The sequence below is a fragment of the Oncorhynchus mykiss genome, chromosome 12 (genome assembly GCF_013265735.2).
Source record: "Oncorhynchus mykiss isolate Arlee chromosome 12, USDA_OmykA_1.1, whole genome shotgun sequence".
In the NCBI taxonomy this organism is placed as follows: Eukaryota; Metazoa; Chordata; class Actinopteri; order Salmoniformes; family Salmonidae; genus Oncorhynchus; species Oncorhynchus mykiss.
In genome coordinates, this window is record NC_048576.1 from 29,132,157 (window position 1) to 29,153,559 (window position 21,403).

At 41.8% G+C, this 21,403-nt stretch overlaps 1 protein-coding gene and 1 long non-coding RNA gene across 5 annotated transcripts; both read left to right on the forward strand.

Moving 5' to 3' along the window:
• Positions 1 to 316: 316 nt before the first annotated feature.
• LOC118937654 lies at positions 317 to 10,394 on the forward strand. Its single transcript, XR_005034942.1, has 3 exons — positions 317 to 374; positions 9,598 to 9,755; positions 9,863 to 10,394. It is a non-coding gene; the product is annotated as an uncharacterized LOC118937654 (long non-coding RNA).
• Positions 10,395 to 16,418: 6,024 nt separating this feature from the next.
• LOC110537368 (rho-related GTP-binding protein RhoG) lies at positions 16,419 to 20,595 on the forward strand. Of its 4 annotated transcripts, none has more exons than XM_036937350.1 (3): positions 16,419 to 16,488; positions 16,653 to 16,769; positions 17,496 to 20,595. In XM_036937350.1, the coding sequence occupies exon 3, from the start codon at positions 17,528 to 17,530 to the stop codon at positions 18,101 to 18,103; it is 576 nt and encodes a 191-aa protein (XP_036793245.1). In that variant the 5' UTR covers positions 16,419 to 16,488; positions 16,653 to 16,769; positions 17,496 to 17,527; the 3' UTR covers positions 18,104 to 20,595. The 4 variants fall into 4 exon arrangements, with proteins under 4 accessions (XP_036793245.1, XP_021479032.1, XP_021479033.1 ...); XM_021623357.2 differs by having other exon boundaries at positions 16,424 to 16,488; positions 16,653 to 16,774; XM_021623358.2 differs by lacking the exon at positions 16,419 to 16,488 and having other exon boundaries at positions 16,640 to 16,769.
• The last annotated feature ends 808 nt before the right edge of the window (positions 20,596 to 21,403 follow it).

Below are 21,403 nucleotides of genomic sequence, written 5' to 3' on the forward strand. Positions count from 1 at the left end.
ACAAAATAACAACTTTTCACCAGCGATCAAGACGACACACGAGGGCAAATATATATATTGATTACAATTGTTCCCGAATGAGTGAGCGTTCATGTGCAAAGGATTAACATTTAATTGTTATAATTATCACTCTGTAGTGACTTTTTAGTCGACCCCCACTTATACAAGCCGCCATGCCGGTTTAGCCCACTAGGGCACATTCTCCTATCATTTCTTGTAACCATATTTACTGTTTGTTTATGCATTTCTGTGAATTACTTAGTTAGTAATAAATAAATGATTTAAGACAATTGATGTATGGATGACTCATAGTGAAGACTGGGTTCGTGCAGATAACCAACAATTTACGATGTTTGGAATGAGACTAACGTGAGGTAAAGTAAATAATTCATTAATTCGAAGACTAATTGATCAGATAAAATATCTGAAAAGTTATTTTAGGAAATGATAACTTTAATCTGAATATTTTTCCTTGGTGCCCCGACGTCCTAGTTAATTACAGTTACATGGTTAGTTGCTCGAGTAATACTAATTACAAATAATCTTTGATTAAAAACTACATCTTCAATTTAATGATAGTAGAGACACGACAAAGTATTGAAACTGGTAACATAATGTTGGAGAGTAGGACATTATTCCAAGGTGGATGACACAAGGACAGCCAGAGATGAAATGCTGAATCCCCCAGTACTGTGGATGTTTCGATTTTAACTCATCGGGCTTTGTTTCACACAAGTGCGCACACACCAGACCACGGGAAACATACAAAGGCAGGTTTCACTTGCTACCACTGCAACATTGTATAGTCATATCCCTCAAAGCTATTGGGTTTAATTCTCTACAGTTGTTTTGTTTACAAGTACATGCGGTTGCTATTCGTTTTTTCTCCACAATAGTTATTGAACCAATCATCTCATGACTATAAAAATGGTACATTCTGAATCTGGGCTTGAGAAGGCAATGAGAAATCTTAAGTCACAACCTAGATTCGAGCAAATGTCTTAAGTAGTTGAACATGTTAATAAGCCAACTTTGTGACAAACTGACAAGTTTACATTTTTGTAAAAAATAACATATCATAGGAGTGCCTTTGATTAGACAACCAGCATATGCGCAGTTTGACGCGAGACGGTCGTTAGACCCGATGACGTTTCTACGCATGAGTTTAGCTAGCCAACGTCGCCATGACATAACCTACAAGTGCGATCAGGGATTTTATTCAATTTCTACTGTACTGTCTTTGGTATTATTGTGTGTGTAGCTCCGTTTTCTAGCTAGCTTGTGTAACACACGGGATATTAACCTGGGCCACCCATGGAGGCAAAAAACGTCTTAGACCAAGAGGAAATTCCTTCTTGGGCCGAGGGCAGACATTGGTTTGGAAGTTTGCAGGCGGGGCTACCTCATCACGTAACCATGGCCGCTACATTTACCCCCTTTGATCTCCCCCGCATAAGAGACCGCCCACGTTGGGAAATGAATCTGGGAGCGACCAATGTCTTAGACCATCAGATCAATAGGACATTTTCACATGTTGCTTCCTAAACTTATTATAAAGACGAAATGCACATTTTTATCACACCAATAGTGGTGTAGTCTACGTCGATACGGATATCACATTATTGATATCTACATGAGCAGTGTGATTCACATCAATGCACTCTCTCTCATTTAGCTCTTTGCGCTTTACGGATTGTGGATGGCTGTTCACAAATCTAAATGTGTATTTGAACCCAATAATGGTTGAATTCAAGAAGTTTAAGCTGCCAATCAATCATTGTTTTTGAAACCAGTGGACATCCAGTGAAAAAATAGCTCTTGCAACAGCTGCATAGTTCGGATCCAAGCCTATGGAATAAAAGTGAGCAATAAAAGCCCCAATCTAATTCATTCTGATTTAAAAAATAAAAAATAAAAAATCCACAGGCCTAATGAACACATGCTCAAACTTGCACACTTTTGATAGACTTAAAGGGGAAATCAGTATTTGCTACATGTATTTTTGGACTTATAAATGATACAGTTGAAGTCGGAAGTTTACATACACTTAGGTTGGAGTCATTAAACCCCGTTTTTTAACCCACTCCACAAACTTCTTAAGGTATAGTTTTGGCAGGTTGGTTAGGACGTCTACTTTGTGCATGACACAAGTAATTTTTCCAACAATTGTTTACAGACCGATTATTCCACGTGTAATTCACTGTCTCTCAATTCCAGTGGGTCAGAAGTTTACTGTGCCTTTAAGCAGCTTGGAAAATTCCATAAAATTATGTGATGGCTTTAGAAGCTTCTGATAGGCTAATTGACATCATTTGAGTCAATTGGAGGTGTACCTGTGGATGTATTTCAAGGTCTACCTTCAAACTCAGTGCCTCTTTGCTTGACATCATGGGAAAATCAAAAGAAATCAGCCCCCAAAAAATGGAAAAGATGGTATACAAGTCTGGTTCATCCTTGGGAGCAATTTCCAAATGCCTGAAGGTACCAACAATAGCACGCAAGTATAAACACCTTGGGACCACGCAGCCGTCATACCTCTCAGGAAGGAGACTCATTCTGTCTCCTAGAGATTAATGTACTTTGGTGCGAAATGTGCGAATGAATACCAGAACAACAGCAAAGGACCTTGTGAAGATGCTGGAGGAAACGGGTACAAAAGTATCTATATCCACAGTAAAACGAGTCCTATATCAACACAACCTGAAACGCCGCTCTGCAAGGAAGAAGCCACTGCTCTAAAAGCGCCATAAAAAAGCCAGACTACGGTTTGCAACTACACATGGGGACAAAGATCGTACTTTTTGGAGAAATGTCCTCTGGTCAAAAATAGAACTGTTTGACCATAATGACCATCGTTATGTTTGGAGGGAAAAGGGGCAGGCTTGCAAACTGAAGAACACCATCCCAACCGTGAAGCACGGGGTGGCAGCATCATGTTGTGGGGGTGCTTTGCTGCAGGAGGGACTGGTGCACTTCAAAATAGATGGCATCATGAGGCAGGACAATTACGTGGATATATTGAAGTAACATTTCAAGACATCAGTCAGGAAGTTAAAGCTTGGTCGCAAATGGGTCTTCCCAATGGACAATCAAGGAAAACAAAGTCAAGGTATTGGCATGGCCATCACAAAGCCCTGACCTCAATCCCATAGAACGTTTGTGGGCAGAACTTAAAAAGCGTGTGTGAGCAAGGACGCCTACAAACCTGACTCCGTTACACCAGGTCTGTCAGGAGGAATGGGCCAAAGTTCACCCAACTTATTTTGGGAAGCTTGTGGAAGGCTACCCAAAATATTTTGACCCAAGTTAAACAATTTAAAGGCAATGCTACCAAATACTAATTGAGTGCATGTAAACTTCTGACCCACCGGGAATGTGATGAAAGAAATAAAAGCTGAAATAAATCACTCTACTATTATTCTGACATTTCACATTATTAAAATAAAGTGGTGGTCCTAACTGTGCTAAGAGATTTTTTTACTAGGATTAAATGTCAGGAATTGTGAAAACTGAGTTTAAATATATTTGGCTAAGGTGTATGTAAACTTCCGACTTCAATACAGTACCAGTTAAAAGTTTGGACACCTACTCATTCAAGGGTTTTTCTTTATTTGTACTATTTTCTATATTGTAGAATAATAGTGAAGACATCAAACTATGAAATAACACAAAAGGAATGATTTTAGTAACCAAAAAAAGTGTTAAACCAATCAAAATATATTTTAGATTCTTCAAAGTAGCCACCCGTTTCCTTGACAGCTTTGCACACTCTTGAAAAATGTTCTTGTTACTTACAACCTCATCCTAATCGCATTAGCCTACGTTAGCTCAACCTTCCCGAGGAAGGGACACCTATCCTGAAGAAGTTTAACCCTTTACACTCACGGGAATTGGCTAATTTGGATAGGGCTACATGTAAATGTTTCTTACAGAATAAATATGAAAAGCATAAACCATGATAGCAATTTAAAAGGAACAATTGAGAAAATTGAACAATTATTAGACCAAAGATGAGTACACAACCTCCTGACAAGACTAAATCCAAACATTACACAGTTTGTGCATTATACATTTACTGTACTTTTTTTGCAGCATTTGTTGATAATGAAATCTGAAAATACTCTGGATACATTCAGTATCATAAGACTATTCCTGGAAAATGTGGGGGTAGGTGCAACATGAGACAAATAAATTAGGGTTTAAGTGAGAGAACTAACTGGTGTCTCGGAGTGGCCACCACCTCTCCAAAGTGTGCAGAGTTCCTAATCAATTTCATTGCGCCTTTATGACTCAAAGAAGAGTCTTCAACCATAAGCTACTTTTTGGAGCTCTCCTAGCTGTGCCAATGAAGAACTAGAGCAAGCACACTTGTAGAACCCTGCATCCCCACAATTACTGTTTACACAATCCAAAAATGGCTCAGGTGGGCATGATTTGAGAGCTTGTTCTATTGACAACATGACTACCTAAGTTATAAAATACAATCGTACAGTGTTAGGCTTTCACAAGGCAATTCAGAGAAACAGATCATAGTTTTGGTGTGTATTGAAAGGAGTCATGAGTACATTCAGGTGCGTGTGCCCAGGCAAATTTTCTTCACAATAAACAAACACGGGCTCATTCTGTTCAGAACAACCCAGGGTATGACCCCATGTCATCTTGTAACTGTACTTCAAACATAGTGATCATCAGGGTTGGGTAGGTTACTTTCTAAATGTAAATCAGTTACAAGTGACCTGTCCAAAAATGTAATCAGTAACGTATCTTTAGGATTACCCAAACTCTAACTTAATCTGATTACATTCCGTTACTTTTAGATGACTTTCCCCTTAATTTAAACAAAGCCTGCCATAACTATGAAAATTATATATTCTGAATCAGGGGAGAATGGAGAAAAATTCACCCTTTTTGTGTTGTTGAGATTTGGTTATAGAATAATCTAAATTTCAGCAAAACGTGTGGATTGTTTTCCTTCCATCCCTGATTCAGAATATATAATTTTCATAGTCATGGCATTCTTGGTTCAATAGCTATTGAAGAGAGAGAACCGAATATCCAATATTAAACAAATGTGACCTTGGTGCCAAACCATAAATTGAATTTCTCTATTATAAATTAGGCTATAGATTTGAACAATGTTAGTTAATTAAATGGGGATTGTGATATCAGGTGCTTAGCGATATATTGACAATATATTTGTTATGGTGAGTGTCATGAGAATGCACTGCATTACCAAAAGTATGTGGACACCTGCTTGTCGAACATCTCATTCTCCTGGCATCCACCAAACCCAAATTCGTCCTGCAAGACTGCCAGATGATGAAGGGTGATTCATCACTCAAGAGATCGCATTTCTTCTGCTCCAGAGTCCAATGGCGGCGAGCTTTACACCACTCCAGCCGACGAATGGCTTGTGTGCGGCTGCTCGGCCATGGAAACCCATTTCATGAAGCTCCTGACAAACAGTTCTTGTTCTGACGTTGCTTCCAGAGGCAGTTTGGAACTCGGTAGTGAGTTTTGCAATCGAGGACAGATTCATCACATTCATTTTTATGCTCTACATGCTTCAGCACTCGGTGGTCCCATTCTGTGAGCTTGTGTGGCCTACCACATGTGGGCTACCACGTCGTGCTAAGTTGTAGCACCTAGATGTTTCCACTTGACTATAACAGCACTTACAATTGAACGGGGCAGCGAACTGACTTTGACAAACTTACTTTTTGGAAAGGTGGCCTCCTATGATGGTGCCACGTTGAAAGTCACTGATCTCTTCAGTAAGGCCATTCTACTGCCAATGTTTGTCTCTAGAGATTGCATGGCTATGTGCTCGATTTTATACACCTTTCAGCAACGGGGAAGGCTGAAATAACCAAATCCACTAATTTGAAGGAGTGTCCGCATACTTTTGTATATGTAGTGTATATTGGAATGGCATTTAGGGATAAGTCAGCATTTGTGGAACATCAGATGTTGAACATTTTGTGCTTGAGGGTAGGCTACTGTACTATGGTAATTTGGCAACCTAATCACTACAGATGTTATTGGGTTGTTGCTGAATGTGTTCTTTGAATGACAATAATTGTTTTGGATAGTGTAACATCATTTTAGTGTGTGTGGTCAGGTTTCTTAGATAAGGTGACTCATTGAAAACCATGAGAAACTGTCATACTATGAAACCTTGCTCTAGAATGATAAGGCTGTCATTCTGACAATTATAATTCAACAATCTAGCTTTTGGTGTTAAAATTAATATTTATTGTTATTGCTTTGAAATATAATAACCATTCATGTAAACAGATTTGATATTTTATGAAAATCTGATTGATAGTGCTGTCACACTTCCCCTGAATGGGGTTTGAATAGTGGGACAGGGTCCTGCCCAGCTGTAAAATTGCACAAAATAGACCTTTAATCAATTTAAATGTAATTACCGTCATTAGATATGCTAAAAATACATTGCAATATGTTGTTTTAGTTGTTCATACCATCTCTGAATCTATTCAAGACGCTATATAGCACATTTTATTTTTATTTTTTATTTCACCTTTATTTAACCAGGTAGGCTAGTTGAGAACAAGTTCTCATTTGCAACTGCAACCTGGCCAAGATAAAGCATAGCAATATCAACACATACAACAACACAAGAGTTACACATGGAATAAACAAAACATAGTCAACAATACAGTAGAACAAAAGAGAACAAAAAGTCTATATACAGTGAGTGCAAATGAGGGAAGATAAGGGAGTTAAGGCAATAAATAGGCCATGGTGAAGAAGTAATTACAATATAGAAATTAAACACTGGAATGGAAGATGTGCAGAAGATGAATGTGCAAGTAGAGATATTGGGGTGCAAAGGACCAATATAAATAAATACTGTATGGGGATGAGGTAGGTAGATTGCCCATCTATAAATAGCCCATCTATGTACAGGTGCAGTGATCTGTGAGCTGCTCTGACAGCTGGTGCTTAAAGCTAGTGAGGGAGATTTAAGTCTCCAGCTTCAGAGATTTTTGCAGTTCATTCCAGTCATTGGCAGCAGAGAACTGGAAGGGAAGACGACCAAAGGAGGAATTGGTTTTGGGGGTGACCAGTGAGATATACCTGCTGGAGCGTGTGCTACGAGTGGGTGCTGCTATGGTGACCAGTGAGCTGAGATAAGGCAGGGCTTTACCTAGCAGAGACTTGTAGATAACCTGTAGCCAATGGGTTTGGCGACGAGTACGAAGCGAGGGCCAACTAACGAGAGCGTACAGGTCGCAATGGTGGGTAGTGTACGGGGCTTTGGTGACAAAACGGATGGCACTGTGATAGACTGCATCCAATTTGTTGAGTAGAGTGTTGGAGGCTATTTTATAGATGACATCACCGAAGTTGAGGATCGGTAGGATGGTCAGTTTTACGAGGGTATGTTTGGCAGCATGAGTGAATGATGCTTTGTTGCGATATAGGAAGCCAATTCTAGATTTAATTTTGGATTGGAGATGCTTAATGTGAGTCTGGAAGGAGAGTTTACAGTCTAGCCAGACACCTAGGTATTTGTAGTTGTCCACGTATTCTAAATCAGAGCCGTCCAGAGTAGTGATGCTGGACGGGCAAGCAGGTGCGGGAAGTGATCGGTTGAATAGCATGCATTTAGTTTTACTTGCGTTTAAGAGCAGTTGGAGGCCACGGAAGGAGAGTTGTATGGCATTGAAGCTCGTCTGGCAGTCGTCTTAGTTGACAGTGTCCAAAGTGGGGCCAGAAGGATACAGAATGGTGTCGTCTACGTAGAGGTGTACCAGAGAATCACCAGCAGCAAGAGCAACATCGTTGATGTATACAGAGAAGAGAGTCGGCCCGAGGATTGAACCCTGTGGCACCCCCCATAGAGACTGCCAGAGGCCCGGACAACAGGCCCTCCGATTTGACACACTGAACTCTATCAGAGAAGTAGTTGGTAAACCAGGCGAGGCAATCATTTGAGAAACCAAGGCTGTCGAGTCTGCCAATAAGAATGTGGTGATTGACAGAGTCGAAAGCCTTGGCCAGGTCGATGAATACGGCTGCACAGTAATGTCTCTTATTGATGGCGGTTATGATGTCGTTTAGGACCTTGAGCGTGGCTGAGGTGCACCCATGACCAGCTCTGAAACCAGATTGCATAGCGGAGAAGGTACGGTGGGATTCTAAATGGTCGGTAATCTATTTGTTAACTTGGCTTTCTAAGACCTTAGAAAGACAGGGTAGGACAGATATAGGTCTGTAGCAGTTTAGGTCTAGAGTGTCACCCCCTTTGAAGACGGGGATGACCGTGGCAGCTTTCCAATCTTTGGGAAACTCAGACGATACGAAGGAGAGGTTGAACGGGCTAGTAATACGGGGTTGCAACAATTTCGGCAGATAATTTTAGAAATAGAGGGTCCAGATTGTCTAGCCCGGCTGATTTGTTGGGGTCCAGATTTTGCAGCTCTTTAAAAACATCAGCTATCTGGATTTGGGTAAAGGAGAAATGGTGGGAGCTTTAGCGGGTTGCTGTGGAGGGTGCTGGGCAGTTGACCGGGTTAGGGGTGTAACCGATGTGAAATGGCTAGCTAGTTAGCGGTGTTGCTCGCTAATAGCATTTTAATCGGTGACGTCACTTGCTCTGAGACCTTGAAGTAGTGGTTCCCCTTGCTCTGCAAGGTTGGCGGCTTTTGTGGAGGGATGCTTCGTGGGTGTCAGTTGTTGATGTGTGCAGAGGGTCCCTGGTTCGAGCCCAGGTTGGGGCGAGGAGAGGGACGGAAGCTATATTGTTAAATTGATGCTGTTGACCCGGATCACTGGTTGCTGCGGAAAAGGAGGAGGTCAAAAAGGGGGGTGAGTGTAACTGATGTGAAATGGCTGGCTAGTTAGCGGTGCGCGCTAATAGTGTTTCAATCGGTGACGTCACTTGCTCTGAGACCTTGAAGTAGTGGTTTCCAAGGGCCGCGGCTTTTGTGGAGCAATGGGTAACGATGCCTCATGGGTGTCAGTTGTTGATGTGTGCAGAGGGTCCCTGGTTCGAGCCCAGGCTGGGGCGAGGAGAGGGACGGAAGCTATACTGTTACAAGGGCAGCCAGGTGAAAAGCATGGCCAGCCGTAGAGAGATGCTTATTGAAATGATCAATTATAGTGGATTTATCGGTGGTGACAGTGTTTCCACATAAACAGCCATAGGATGACATCTTTAGGAATTAGAGTGAAATAACAAGGGTAGGAAAGTGAAGAAAGGAAGGACTGTGACATGTAAGAAAGGGAGGATAAAAAAAGAGGCTCAATTTATGAAAAGGGACAGCATTTGGGGAATAATAGAGGTGTTTCAGGATCAAGCAACAATGTTGATTGTTGTTCTGACTGTTAATATCTGTTTCTGTATGTCTGACTTCTGGTGATGCCTCCAAGTAAGCACAGTATGAAACTAGGGATTTTCCTCCAGCAGTTCAAGAGGTGGGACATGCTCAGTGAACTGTGCAAAATGCTGCCTGAGGTACAGTGGAGCTATGTCTATCTCTATATCACCTGTCTGTATTTAGAGGTCTTTATGTCTGCATGGTTTTCTGTCCTACAGAGTACTGAGTCATGTGTCCTGTTCTGTAGGAGAGACGTCTGAGGGCATACCAGGCGGAGCATAACCATCTTGAAGACTCTGACCTCTTCATGCTCCTAGTAGTGGAGGTGCCCAGGTGATTACTTTTTTTTTGGTGGCTGGTCTTCACTATGTATTTCAGCATGCTGCATGGTGTCTGCAGCCACAGGTGAGCATGAGCCAGAGTGATTGCCATTGTTTTTGCCATTGCTTTCTTAGAAGATTTATTTGACTTGCCTGTTGATTTGATCTTAGTGATATTACTCTCTTTCTTAGAGCTTTTGAACTGCCCAGAGTTGCACTCCATCCTACGGCTGGTCCCGAGGGCAGGAAACTACATGAATGCCGCAAGTAGCAGTCATCTGGCACCTAGACAGCCAATGGAGCCAGATATTGAAAACCATTATTCTCTCTTCTTTCCAAATGTATTGAGGGCATGAGTATGAATGAGTTGAAGTGGGAGGGAATGATCTGATCGTGTCACACCTTCTGACTTTCATCAACAGGGAGGTTACACAGGTAATGCTGCTGGGTTCCGTGTCGCCTCTCTGCTCAAACTCGCTGACACCAAAGCCAACGAACCAGACATGAACCTGTTGCATTATGTGGTAATGGTAAAAATCTGCTAAATACTTCACAAATGGATGTTAAAACACTCCTTTCAGACATATGTGTCACGCCGTGACCTTAGTATTCTTTGTTTTCTTTATTGTTTTGGTTAGGTCAGGGTGTGACATGGGTGATGTATGTGTTTTTGTACTGTCTAGGGGTTTTGTAGGTTTATGGGGTTGTTTACTATCTAGGTGTTTATGTATGTCTATGGTTGCCTAGATTGGTTCTCAATTAGAGGCAGCTGTTTATCGTTGTCTAATTGGGAACCATATTTAGGCAGCCATCTTCTTTGGGTATTTCGTGGGCTACTATCTTTGTCTAGTTGCCTGTGTTTGCACTTTTGTATCATAGCGTCATGTTCGTTTTGTTATTTTGTATAGTGTGTTTAGTGTCTATCTATATTAAAAGTATCATGTATTCACATTACGCTGCGCCTTGGTCTCCTCACTACGACGATCATGACAAAATGCAACATAAGCAGTCGGTTAGGCCCCCAACCCTCCCCAAACTCAGTCGGGGTCTCAACTTATTATTGAGAGTAAGAAAAGTAAAAAACACCAGGTGCAATTTTGAAATTTGGTTGTGCATCAGCAATTTCTCTCATTATGTCAGTCACTCAATTAGCTGAAAGTTAGCCATGTCAAATCTTTGATTGGTAGTTAGCTGGCTAGACTATCTAAACCTGTAGTAATCATGGCCGAATGCTGACTGGGCACGCAGGGGATGCACCCAGGAGCCCTGACCTCCAGCGGGCCCCCATTGATTTTGTTAGTCATTCTCACTCCGATGTCATTTTAACATGGCATAAGTCATGAATAGTTTTTTGAGTTGTCTGAATTTAGCTTCAGAGGCCCACACCAGAGGGCAATGCCGGCCCTAGTTTGGCATAATTCCTGTCCTATAGCGTAATTTCTCGTTTAGGTTCCACGTCCAAAGAATGATGCAGGCTGCTAATACATATTCACGAATTGGGGGTTGGAATGTTGTGGAGAATTAACAAGAAATAGGGCACTGACAGCTGTCAGTGTAGCTAGCTAGCATGCTAACCTTATCTATCTAGCTAATGTCATGTTGTTGCTACACTGTATTCAAATGATTAGCCAGCTGGCTAGGCTGTGGCTGGTTCTGGAGATGGATTTGTCATAAGTATTTAGGGAAATCTTCACCACAGATGGATATGGAAAATATTTTATTTTGCCATCTATTGTTATCTCCAAAGTTTTGGCATGTTCTATATATTGCGGCCTCACATCAAAATAATCAAATTAAGCTCTGGTAATATGGATAGTCTAACTATTGAACGGTTTGGACTAGATTCTACATTGTAATGGACACAGTGCAACCTTTGGTAGGCTTCTGGCAGGCTGCGCTACAGCAATGCCACGTCAGCCTGTGCTCATGCCATGGTTCTCACAGCTAGGGGAAGTGATGGCTACAATGACTTTGCTCTTGATGCACGCCGCAAATTATACTATATGTAACAACACCCTCAGCGCATTGGACACGAAACACCAACACAAATGTAACAACCGCACAAAATAGATAAACACATTTTCTATTGCAGGTGCCATCATTATAGGATAGACACTTGTGATTTTTAGCTGCACCGATCAAAGCAGTGGAGTGTGTTCAAAACCATCTTGGGGAGCTGGGTTCCAAAATGCAATGATATCACTCACAATTTTACCATTTATAAAATGGTCATATATATTTATTTAATACAGACTAGCTCAAAAATAAGTGAAACTTGACAAATTATCCAATGGATTATGATAATTTGCTAGGGGGGAACAACAACAAAAAAACATAAGTTTGCATCCCCTATTTTAATTTGTTCCATGACTCAGGCGACCAAGTGTACGTTACGACAAAAAGCTGTTTGGCTCAGCCGATGATGATCTGTAATATTGCTCAGCTCAGTCGAGACTCGCGAAGAGGAAGAACTTTGCAGGTGTTTCTGATTAATAAACAATGCCATGCTGGTGGGTGGTAACATTCAAATTAAACTGTCCTGAAAAGAAATGTAGACTGAAAAGTATTAGCATGTCATAGCATAGGTTAAACACACAGCATTGGCATGGATAATATCCAAAGTTACCACTTCAATCCCAAATATATCATACTTTGACTAAAATGATGACTTATTTTAAATCATTTTGCAACATCATGGGCAAACTATGGACATTGTCTTTCAGCTGAAGAAAAAAAGTGAATTCTCTCTTGTAGGCATTTAAAACTGCAAAGAAATGTCTCCACCCCATGGCAAAATGTGTAGAATTGCAGGAAATAAGCTGTAAAACTGCAAATGTTTTCTCTCTGCTCCATCACAAAATGAGTAGAATTGCACAGCCTTTAGTCAAAATAACTGCAATCAAGCCCTTCCTACAGCCATCGATGAGCTTCCTTTACTGTACTGGAAGTTTGGCCCACTCCTCTTGTCCAAACTGCTCCAGTTCTCCCAGATTTTAAGGGTGCCTTCTCCCAATTGCTGTTTTCAGATCTCTCCACAGGTTTTCAATGGGATTTAGTGCTGGCCACTTCAGAACAGTCCGGGATTTTGTCTTAAAACATTCCTGAGTCCTTTTTGAAGTGTGTTTGGGGTCATTATCCTGCTGGAAGACCCATGACCTTTGACAGAGACCCAGCGTTCTGACACTGGGTCCGACATTGCGCTCCAAAATGCCTTGGTATTCTCCTGGTTTCATGATGCCATACACACGTTCAAGGCACCCAGTGCCAGAGGCAGCAAAGCAATGCTAAAAAACATCCCCAAACTTCCATGTTTGACTGTAGGGAAGGTGTTCTTTTCGTTGAAAGCTTCATTTTGTTTTCTGTAAACATGGAGATGGTGTGCTTTACCAAAAATCTCTAATTTGGTCTCACCTGTCCACATGACATTCTCCCAGAAGGATTTTGACATGTTCAGATGTGTTTTAGCAAATTGCAGTCAGGCTTTCTTAAGTCTCTCTTTCAGCAGTGGGTGTCCTGGGTGTCCTACCATATAACCCCCATTCATTGAGTTGGTGATGGATGGTGCGAGTTAATTGTCGTAACTTGTGCCTGAAGGTCTGTGTGGCAGTTGATCGAGGTGCTTTCTCCACCATTCAAACAATCCTTTGCTGCAATCTTCCATCAAGTTTTCTATTGCTGCCACGTCCAAGGAGGTTGGCTACAGTGCCATGGGCCTTAAACTTCTTGATAACATTACGTACAGTGGAAACAGGAACATCACGGTCTCTATAGATGGACTTGTAGCCTTGAGATTGTCCATGCTTGGCTACAATCTTGTGTCTGACCTCATATAATTATTTTCTCCATGCTCATTGCAGCATACATTGTGCCGCAAAACAGGAGAATGAGTCCTTTCCTCTGTTAAAGCTGGTTGAATTAGTTATTTATAAATTGTAGGCACCTGCAACTCACCATATGTGAGTTCAATTCCAAAGTAAAGGAGCATCACCTGCTTGAAATCTAATTATTTCAAACTACTTCTAGAAGGTGCCAATAACATTGTCCGTGCCGTTTTAGAATTTCTTTGTGTAATATGCTAACATTTGGTATGTTTTTACGATTTTTTTTTTTGTTCAAATGCAAACTAAAGACATATGTGGATACCAAATTTTGTATTTTTTTTCAACAGTTTTCTGGAAGAAAATGTGCATTATTTGAAAAAAGTGCAAGGGTGCCAATGTTTTTGGCCACGACTAACAGTTTTCGCATGTTTGATGGGTTTACCCAGCTCAAAAACAGATGTAAAGTAATCAATTATGTGGGTGGGTTGGTTTATTGAGCCATTCCTTCATCCATTAATTCACTCGTTCAGTCCATTGTTAATAACAATGTTAGGTCCCTTTGCAGACTAATTTCACCTCTTGCGGTTCTCTCTCACCCATCAGACTGTCTGTGGATGTGGTGCATGGGCATCTGTCTCAGCTGCACAGCAGACTAACTGCACTAGAGATGAGAATTCAGACAATCTGCTCTCCAACAGCAAATAAAATCCTTTCTGTAGGTAAGTGCTTCCTGAAAAGTAATTTATAATATCTCAAAATAAGGCCGCAAGACTGCCATTTCAATGTTTCAGAAATGACTTTACATTGTAAGTAATTTGATTGGAATTTGGACTAACAATCGTAAGTTATGAAAGGTAGTTTGCAAGACTTTTGTTGTGGTCTGTTGTTAGAGCACTGAGGGGAGGCTGGAGGAGGCAGAGGTGGAAGCTCTACTGCAGGCCCAACAGGACCTGGTGGTCTTCTTCTGTGAGGATCATGTCACGTTCAAGCTGGAGGAGGCCTGCAGCATCTTTTACTCCTTCAACGTTCGCTTTCAGACATCTTTAGAAGTCAGCAACTAACCAGCATCTGTTTGAGTTCAACCATATTTTCACTTCTCCCATTGATATGAATGAATATTATTTTGCTACAATAATGCATGTGTGCTGGTTGGCAAGACCTGCATCGATGTACTTTTATTTGCCCTAAATTATTATTGGAATTTGATTACACTTCTGATTGTGTTTCAGTAGAATGCAAAGAGGGAGCTTCAGGAACAGAAGCGAGCAGAGGGGGGAGGATGGAGAGGGACTGGGACAGGACAGGGAGATGTTGCTCCATAGCCACCTGTTCATCACTGGAGATGGGACCACCACCCCAGACAAAGCCTCAGCAGACTGTGGCTGCTCCCCCCTCTGACCCCATCAACAGTATGCCTGCCCAGGAGACCACACCTCCGGTGGACAGCCCACAGTCATCTCTGGAGAGTGCCTACTGCTACTCACAGTTGAGGGACAAGCAGGAGCAAGACAGCGGCAGCACCCCAGGTCCACAGAGCGGCAGCACCCCAGGTCCACAGAGCGGCAGCACCCCAGGTACACAGAGCGGCAGCACCCCAGGTCCAGGGGGATAACATGCAAGCAAAAGGTTATGTACACCAGCTTCTGGGCTGCAGAGAAAAACTCTGCCCAGGAGCAGGGCGTCCACACCCTCTGCTAGCCCCACTTCCACCCTTTCCTCTACTCCCTCTGCCATCCCCACTTCCACAGCCTCTGCCATCCCCAAAATGCAGGGCAGGTCAGAGGCAGCCTCCACATGGTCCTCACTTCTCCCTCTCAGGGACTCAATGCGTTCCCCAACTCCATCCACCTCCAGAGATTATACTGAGGTCAGACAGGAAGCGATTGTTGGGGAGAAAATTATTTATCTGAATGAGCAGACAAAAAAAATAATCCACTTTGTCGACTACTAGAAAAAGACAAACCGAAGGAGAAGATAAAGGAGCAGGAAAGAGAGATTGCTGGAGAGGGAGAGATCATGGGAGGGAGTGAGAGGGAAAATGAGAAGGTAAAGCATAAGGAAGAGACGGAAAAAGGTAGGTCAATGAGAAAGAGAAGGACATGGAGAGGAAGATGGCAAATTATAATGAGAGGGAAAAGGCAGAGGAGAAGAAGCAGAGAAAAACGAAGCTAAAGTGGTGGGAGATGGAAGTGAAAGTGTAGCCAGTGATGGAGTCAGCTCTGTGTGTGTCCAAGCGGCTGCCCCTGCACCCTGACTGTCATACCTCTATACCCTGCCGTGCCCTTCAGAGCTCTGACCACCAGTGCCAAGGTCATACACTGTGCTGTCATTGCTGCTGCGGCTGTGAATAAGGACAGGAGCAGCCGGTCCACAGTAACAAAAACCCCAGTTGAAAAGCTGCCTGGCCACAGGTCGAAGCTCCCAACTCCACTATCCATGTGGAAGTGAGGCCGCCCACACCCACTCAGTCTATGACCCAAACATACATAAAAACCCTCAGATCTAATATGAACAGATTCCAATTGGGATTCAAGAAAATTACAAGTATTAGTAATATCACACTTCCTTGGCTTTAGCTGAGTAGGCTACCCTGAATTATGTTGAACTGAGGTGAGAACTGTGGTGAAAGTTTGAAAGTAGAATATTCTATTACTATGCTAGACATATTATTCAAAGTAATGAAATAATTTGAAATGTTTGCTCATCACTCTGTATGCTGTTTTTCTATTCAGCTAATTTAATAGATGCATCTATTTTTATAATGATTTACTACTGAAAGTGTGATTAATATTATGAGGTAGGTAATAAAAGAACACCCAATGGGTCTGGTGAATTTACCTGTAATAATAAAATGTTGCAAAATAAAGGGGAAAATATGTATGGATGAGGTGGTATATTCAACAAGATGCTTGAATATGGCGTGAATGGATGAGGTGGGGATGAACAGAGAAGGATCTGGTCAGGAATAAAACACACTTTGATGGGGTTTGTGTGCTTGTAGGTGACTTGATTAATTGAAAATGCATTGAACGTTTCTATATTTCGTACCTTGTATTCATGCTAGTTCCAACTCTACACAAAACAATACAACTACGAAAATGTAATTTGGTCTGTTATCTGTGTGGCTTTTGTTAAATAACTGACTCCTCCACTGTACACAGACTGTAGTGTAGCAGCTAGCTACTACAACAACCAGAACACAATACAATTTGGGCAAGAATCCCCGGATGAAATACTTGCTACAACAACGAAAGGAGGAGGGCGCGAGACAAGAAGTGGTGGGGTAATTTATCAAAATAACCTGACTTTCAGCTCAGTTAATGGAACATTTCAACTTCCCTACTAAATTCATCGTGAGTTGTGTTCTTAATTTAGCCTGGTTACAGATGATTTCCAACAAGTTATTCTTATTCTCGGACAATTTTACAACCTAGCGTTTAGTTTAGCGTGTAGCTGTGGCTAACGCTAGCTAAAGTTCATAGCTAGCTAACGTTATCTAGCTACGGAAACAAGCGCGTGCTAGGTGGCTAGTTAGATAACTTTGAGCCAACTAGCTTGTTATCTGGTTTTCCTGCTGGATAGCTAGCTAAAACCGTCGGCTGTCCTTCCTGTACATAACCATTTTAATTTCATTCAATTATACTATTGTGTTTGTCTAATTAACTCGCAAAGTAAATAGTATAACTTTCTTCTAGCTAACGAGAAATAAAGTGAACTAGCTATCTTGTTTGCTAACGAAGTAGCTAGCTGAGCAAGTAACTTTATCTAGGTTCATATTTGGCTATCATATTTGTTGCATGCATTTAGCTAAATTCTTGCGAATGTTCTAGTTATGTGTTTTTATCTTACTGTGTGTTGGTAAACCATCTCTGCCTCTATACATTGAGGACCACATTGAAAATAAGTGTTGAAAAACACTTTGTTTTATCCTCTGAGTTCACTGTCCGAACTTATGGTCATATTTCTTCCCTTTCTTTACTCACTCTCATTGTCCCTTGTTTCAGGCACCCTAGTCGCCAGTGTGGCTGAGGGAAGCATGCAGACCATAAAGTGTGTGGTGGTGGGTGATGGCGCTGTGGGTAAGACTTGCCTGCTCATCTCCTACACCACCAACGCCTTCCCAGAGGAGTACATTCCCACCGTGTTCGACAACTACAGCGCCCAGATAAGTGTGGACGGCCGCGCCATCAGCCTCAACCTGTGGGACACGGCAGGCCAGGAGGAATACGACCGCCTGCGCACCCTCTCCTACCCCCAGACCAACGTCTTCATCATCTGCTTCTCCATCGGCAGCCCCTCCTCTCATGCCAACGTACGGCACAAGTGGCACCCAGAGGTATCCCACCACTGCCCCGGGGTTCCAGTGCTGCTGGTGGGCACCAAGCAGGATCTGCGTGGAGATACGGAGGCGGTAAAGAAGTTGAAGGAGCACGGCCTGACCCCCACCACCCAACAGCAGGGCAATGCCTTAGCCAAGCAGATTGGTGCTGTCAAATACCTGGAGTGCTCAGCTCTGATGCAGGAAGGCGTGAGGGAGGTGTTTGCAGAGGCTGTGCGAGCTGTGCTCTACCCCGTTACCAAGAAGAATGACAAGAAGTGTGTTCTGTTATAACTTTGCGCCTAGACTGCAGGGGGACTGGGGGAAGAGACTCAAATGATTGGCTAGGCCATTTTGGCTCCCAATAGGCCTTCCACGTTCTAACCCTCACCAATGTTAGCTTTGCCTGGCTTCTATATTAACTGATTGTCAAGAGGTCCTCTCAACTAAGATATGGTTTTAATTGATGCCATCAACCTTCCTATGGATTTTTTTTGTACCTCTGAAATCAAGAACCAAAATGAAGATGCCACGGGATTTCGATGGTCTTCTCACCTGCCTTAAGTGTCATGTTACAGCTACATGTTTAAGAAGATTACATCTGCTTTGCTTTTCTCCTTCATCAGGCCAGTCTTGTGTGTTGAATGTTTTCTGTTAACTTTGCCCTTGTTTTCATCTGATGTGAATCACAGGAATTTTGTGTCAATCAATATCTATCGTGTTAAACATTTTGTTCATCCCCTGTGCCATTATAGTTATTGTCTTATTGCATTAGAGCTGTCAATAAGATATACAGTTTGTATCTAACGTGGCTCATAACCTGGGGTCGCAGGACATCAGCTGAACTAGCCTTACTGGAATGAGAGAAGCAAGGGTGGGTGTATGTATGACACTGTTACCCCAAACACAGGCACACTGATTAGATCAGTCTGTCTCCTATTGCTCTTTCAGTTACTCACACTCCTCTCTCTCTTACTCTTTAAAGCCATGAGCTTGCCATTGCACACAATGCTTTCTTGTTAAAACAAAGTCCTGATTGTCTCAGATTGAATACAGATTTGGATGTCTGTGTCTGCTAGGTAAACAGATCCCAAAGATGAATCTTCCATTTGTATCGCTGTTATTGGAAGAAGTTGGGAAGCAATAATTTTATGAGTGATTATTGAGACCCCTTCCCCCAAAAGTCAAACTTCTGTCTGCTTACCTGCTTATGTGTAATAAACTCTCTTTTTTTGTCTGAAGTCAAACAGAAACCACAAGGAAAATGCATTCCATGTTATATTGTCACAGAAATCTATGTGCTGATTAATGATACACATTAGGATGTCATAAAAATCCTCTACTGTTTAGCGTTACCTCCCTCATGTAGGTACGTATGTGTTTTGAAGGTACCAGATGTCAGCAGTGATGCTACTCATTTGAGGCTAACTGTGTTAACTTATCTAGGTGTAATGTAAAGTATGTATGACTAATACTGCAACAGGAGCTGCAACCCTAACAGTTACTAATGTTGCATGGGCTGCATGAACATGCTTGTGGGGTAGTGTTGTGGAAAGGTATATGCCTCTGCTGCAGGGCAGATGCCTACCTGAGGAGAGTGCCTACATATTTTATCCAAACCACTCTAGCAGGATTCTTTCAGTGCCTGGTGGTTATTGGTATGACTAGTTCTGTCGTTTGCCTCGTGCCTTTGGTGACATCATATGGGGTCTGTGCACCTTATGGCCTTAAGGGCTACAGGGTCAGCTGGTTGAATTTAATATAAAATATTGCATTTGATGGACACCTGTTTTATAAATCATAGTTAATCTGCTGACTGGATGACACGTGGTGGAAACCTACAGAGTCTAGCACTTGAGAACTAAAGTTGCACTTCCTCTGTGTGGAAGTCTTTGTCTTCTCGAACAGATGGATTGCCCCCCCACCACTACCCGATAATAAATGGGTTCTGGTGGAATGTCATAGGTTTCTTAACAGGTAATCTGACATGCCATGTATAACAGGTGATAAAGGTTCAATTAAGAAGTGCAATTTTGTTAACTTTTTTTTTTATACACCATACATATTCCCTTGTATCTTTGCAGCTCAATGCCATTCTGTACTGCAGACTAAAGATGCTTGGTTTGGTATTTATGATCCAAAAGAGACATTTGGCATTGGATATTTTATAATCCATTTAATTCCAGATGCAAGTGGTCTTTACCTATTATATGTAAACACTCGACTTGATTATATATATTTGATTTAATCCTTTTTTACAATAAGTCTGTGTGTACTTTACAATACATAATATTTTAGATAAATGATTATGTAGTAACACATGCATTACCTTTTCAAATGACTTTGATAACAATTTCTTAAAATTAGATTTTTACGCTTATATAATTACAGCACTGTAAAAGAATGGGCAACTAATTTCTTCAATCTATTGTGTCGTCAGAGCAGGCATCAAGGAAACATCACCTAAGTAAAAAAAAATTGCGGAGTTTCTCTGCTATACTTATAAATCAATGAAAGGCTGGGTCCTGTGTGGTACAGTGAACCCAAACCATATATTTGGTATTCCCCAGACTTGCCCTGCTTGCTGCACACAGCCTTAAATTGCTGAAAACTCAAGTTCGGCCTTTTTTAATCTCCTTTAGCTGAAAGAGATGACTTGGCCTTGAAGGAGTGTATGGTGGTATGTGGTTTTTGATTTGTGTGTTAAAAAGTCATTTTAACTGCAACCCACTTGAATAACAATTCTGTTGAAAATATCAGTCATGCCAAATAAATTCAAAAGTTTACATTTGTGTTTCTCAACTTTGTACATGTCTTCTGTTGTATATTTGAGGCACTATTGAATGATGAAGACCTCAGCACAAAAACTGATTAAGTATTAAGACTATGCTTGTATAAACAGGAGGAATATTCAACACCTCCATTGACAGCCAGCGAGGGGAAGTCACCCCCCCCCCCCCCCCCCCCAAAAAAACACTTTCAATATACTCTGAGACAAGCGCCTAGATTTGGTTTTACAGTTTGCTCACATACCACAACAAAGGACAGAGAGAGCAGCTGCAGCATTCACATTGAACACTCTTACATCATACTTTGCTGTGACACCACTGTACACAAACATTTCATTGTCACTGTGCTTGGTGTAGCTCCTGTGTAGTTCAGTTGGTACTGCATGGTGCTTGCGAAGCCTCGGTTGTGGGTTTGATTCCCATGAGGCACCAGTATGAAAATATATGCACTCACTACTGTAAGTCGCTCTACTGATAAGAGCGTCTGCTAAAATGTAAATGCATGGCCTGTGCTGAAGCATGGATGACTGGGCTCTTGACCTGGTGGTGGGCACATAGATGTGCAGTGGGAACCATATCATGAATTATATTTCAATGGGTGGGAACATAGAGATCCTATTAAATGACTATATTCTAATTTCCAGTGTTGGTGGAGCTACTATGAAAATCGTAGTTTACCAAGCTACCAATTACTTCACTCTGAAAGAAGTTAATCTACCCTTAAGGAAAATATGGTTTAATTAACTAAATGTACTTTGAAAAAGGAGTTCACTACATCCAAACTACTTCTTCAAAAATTATCATA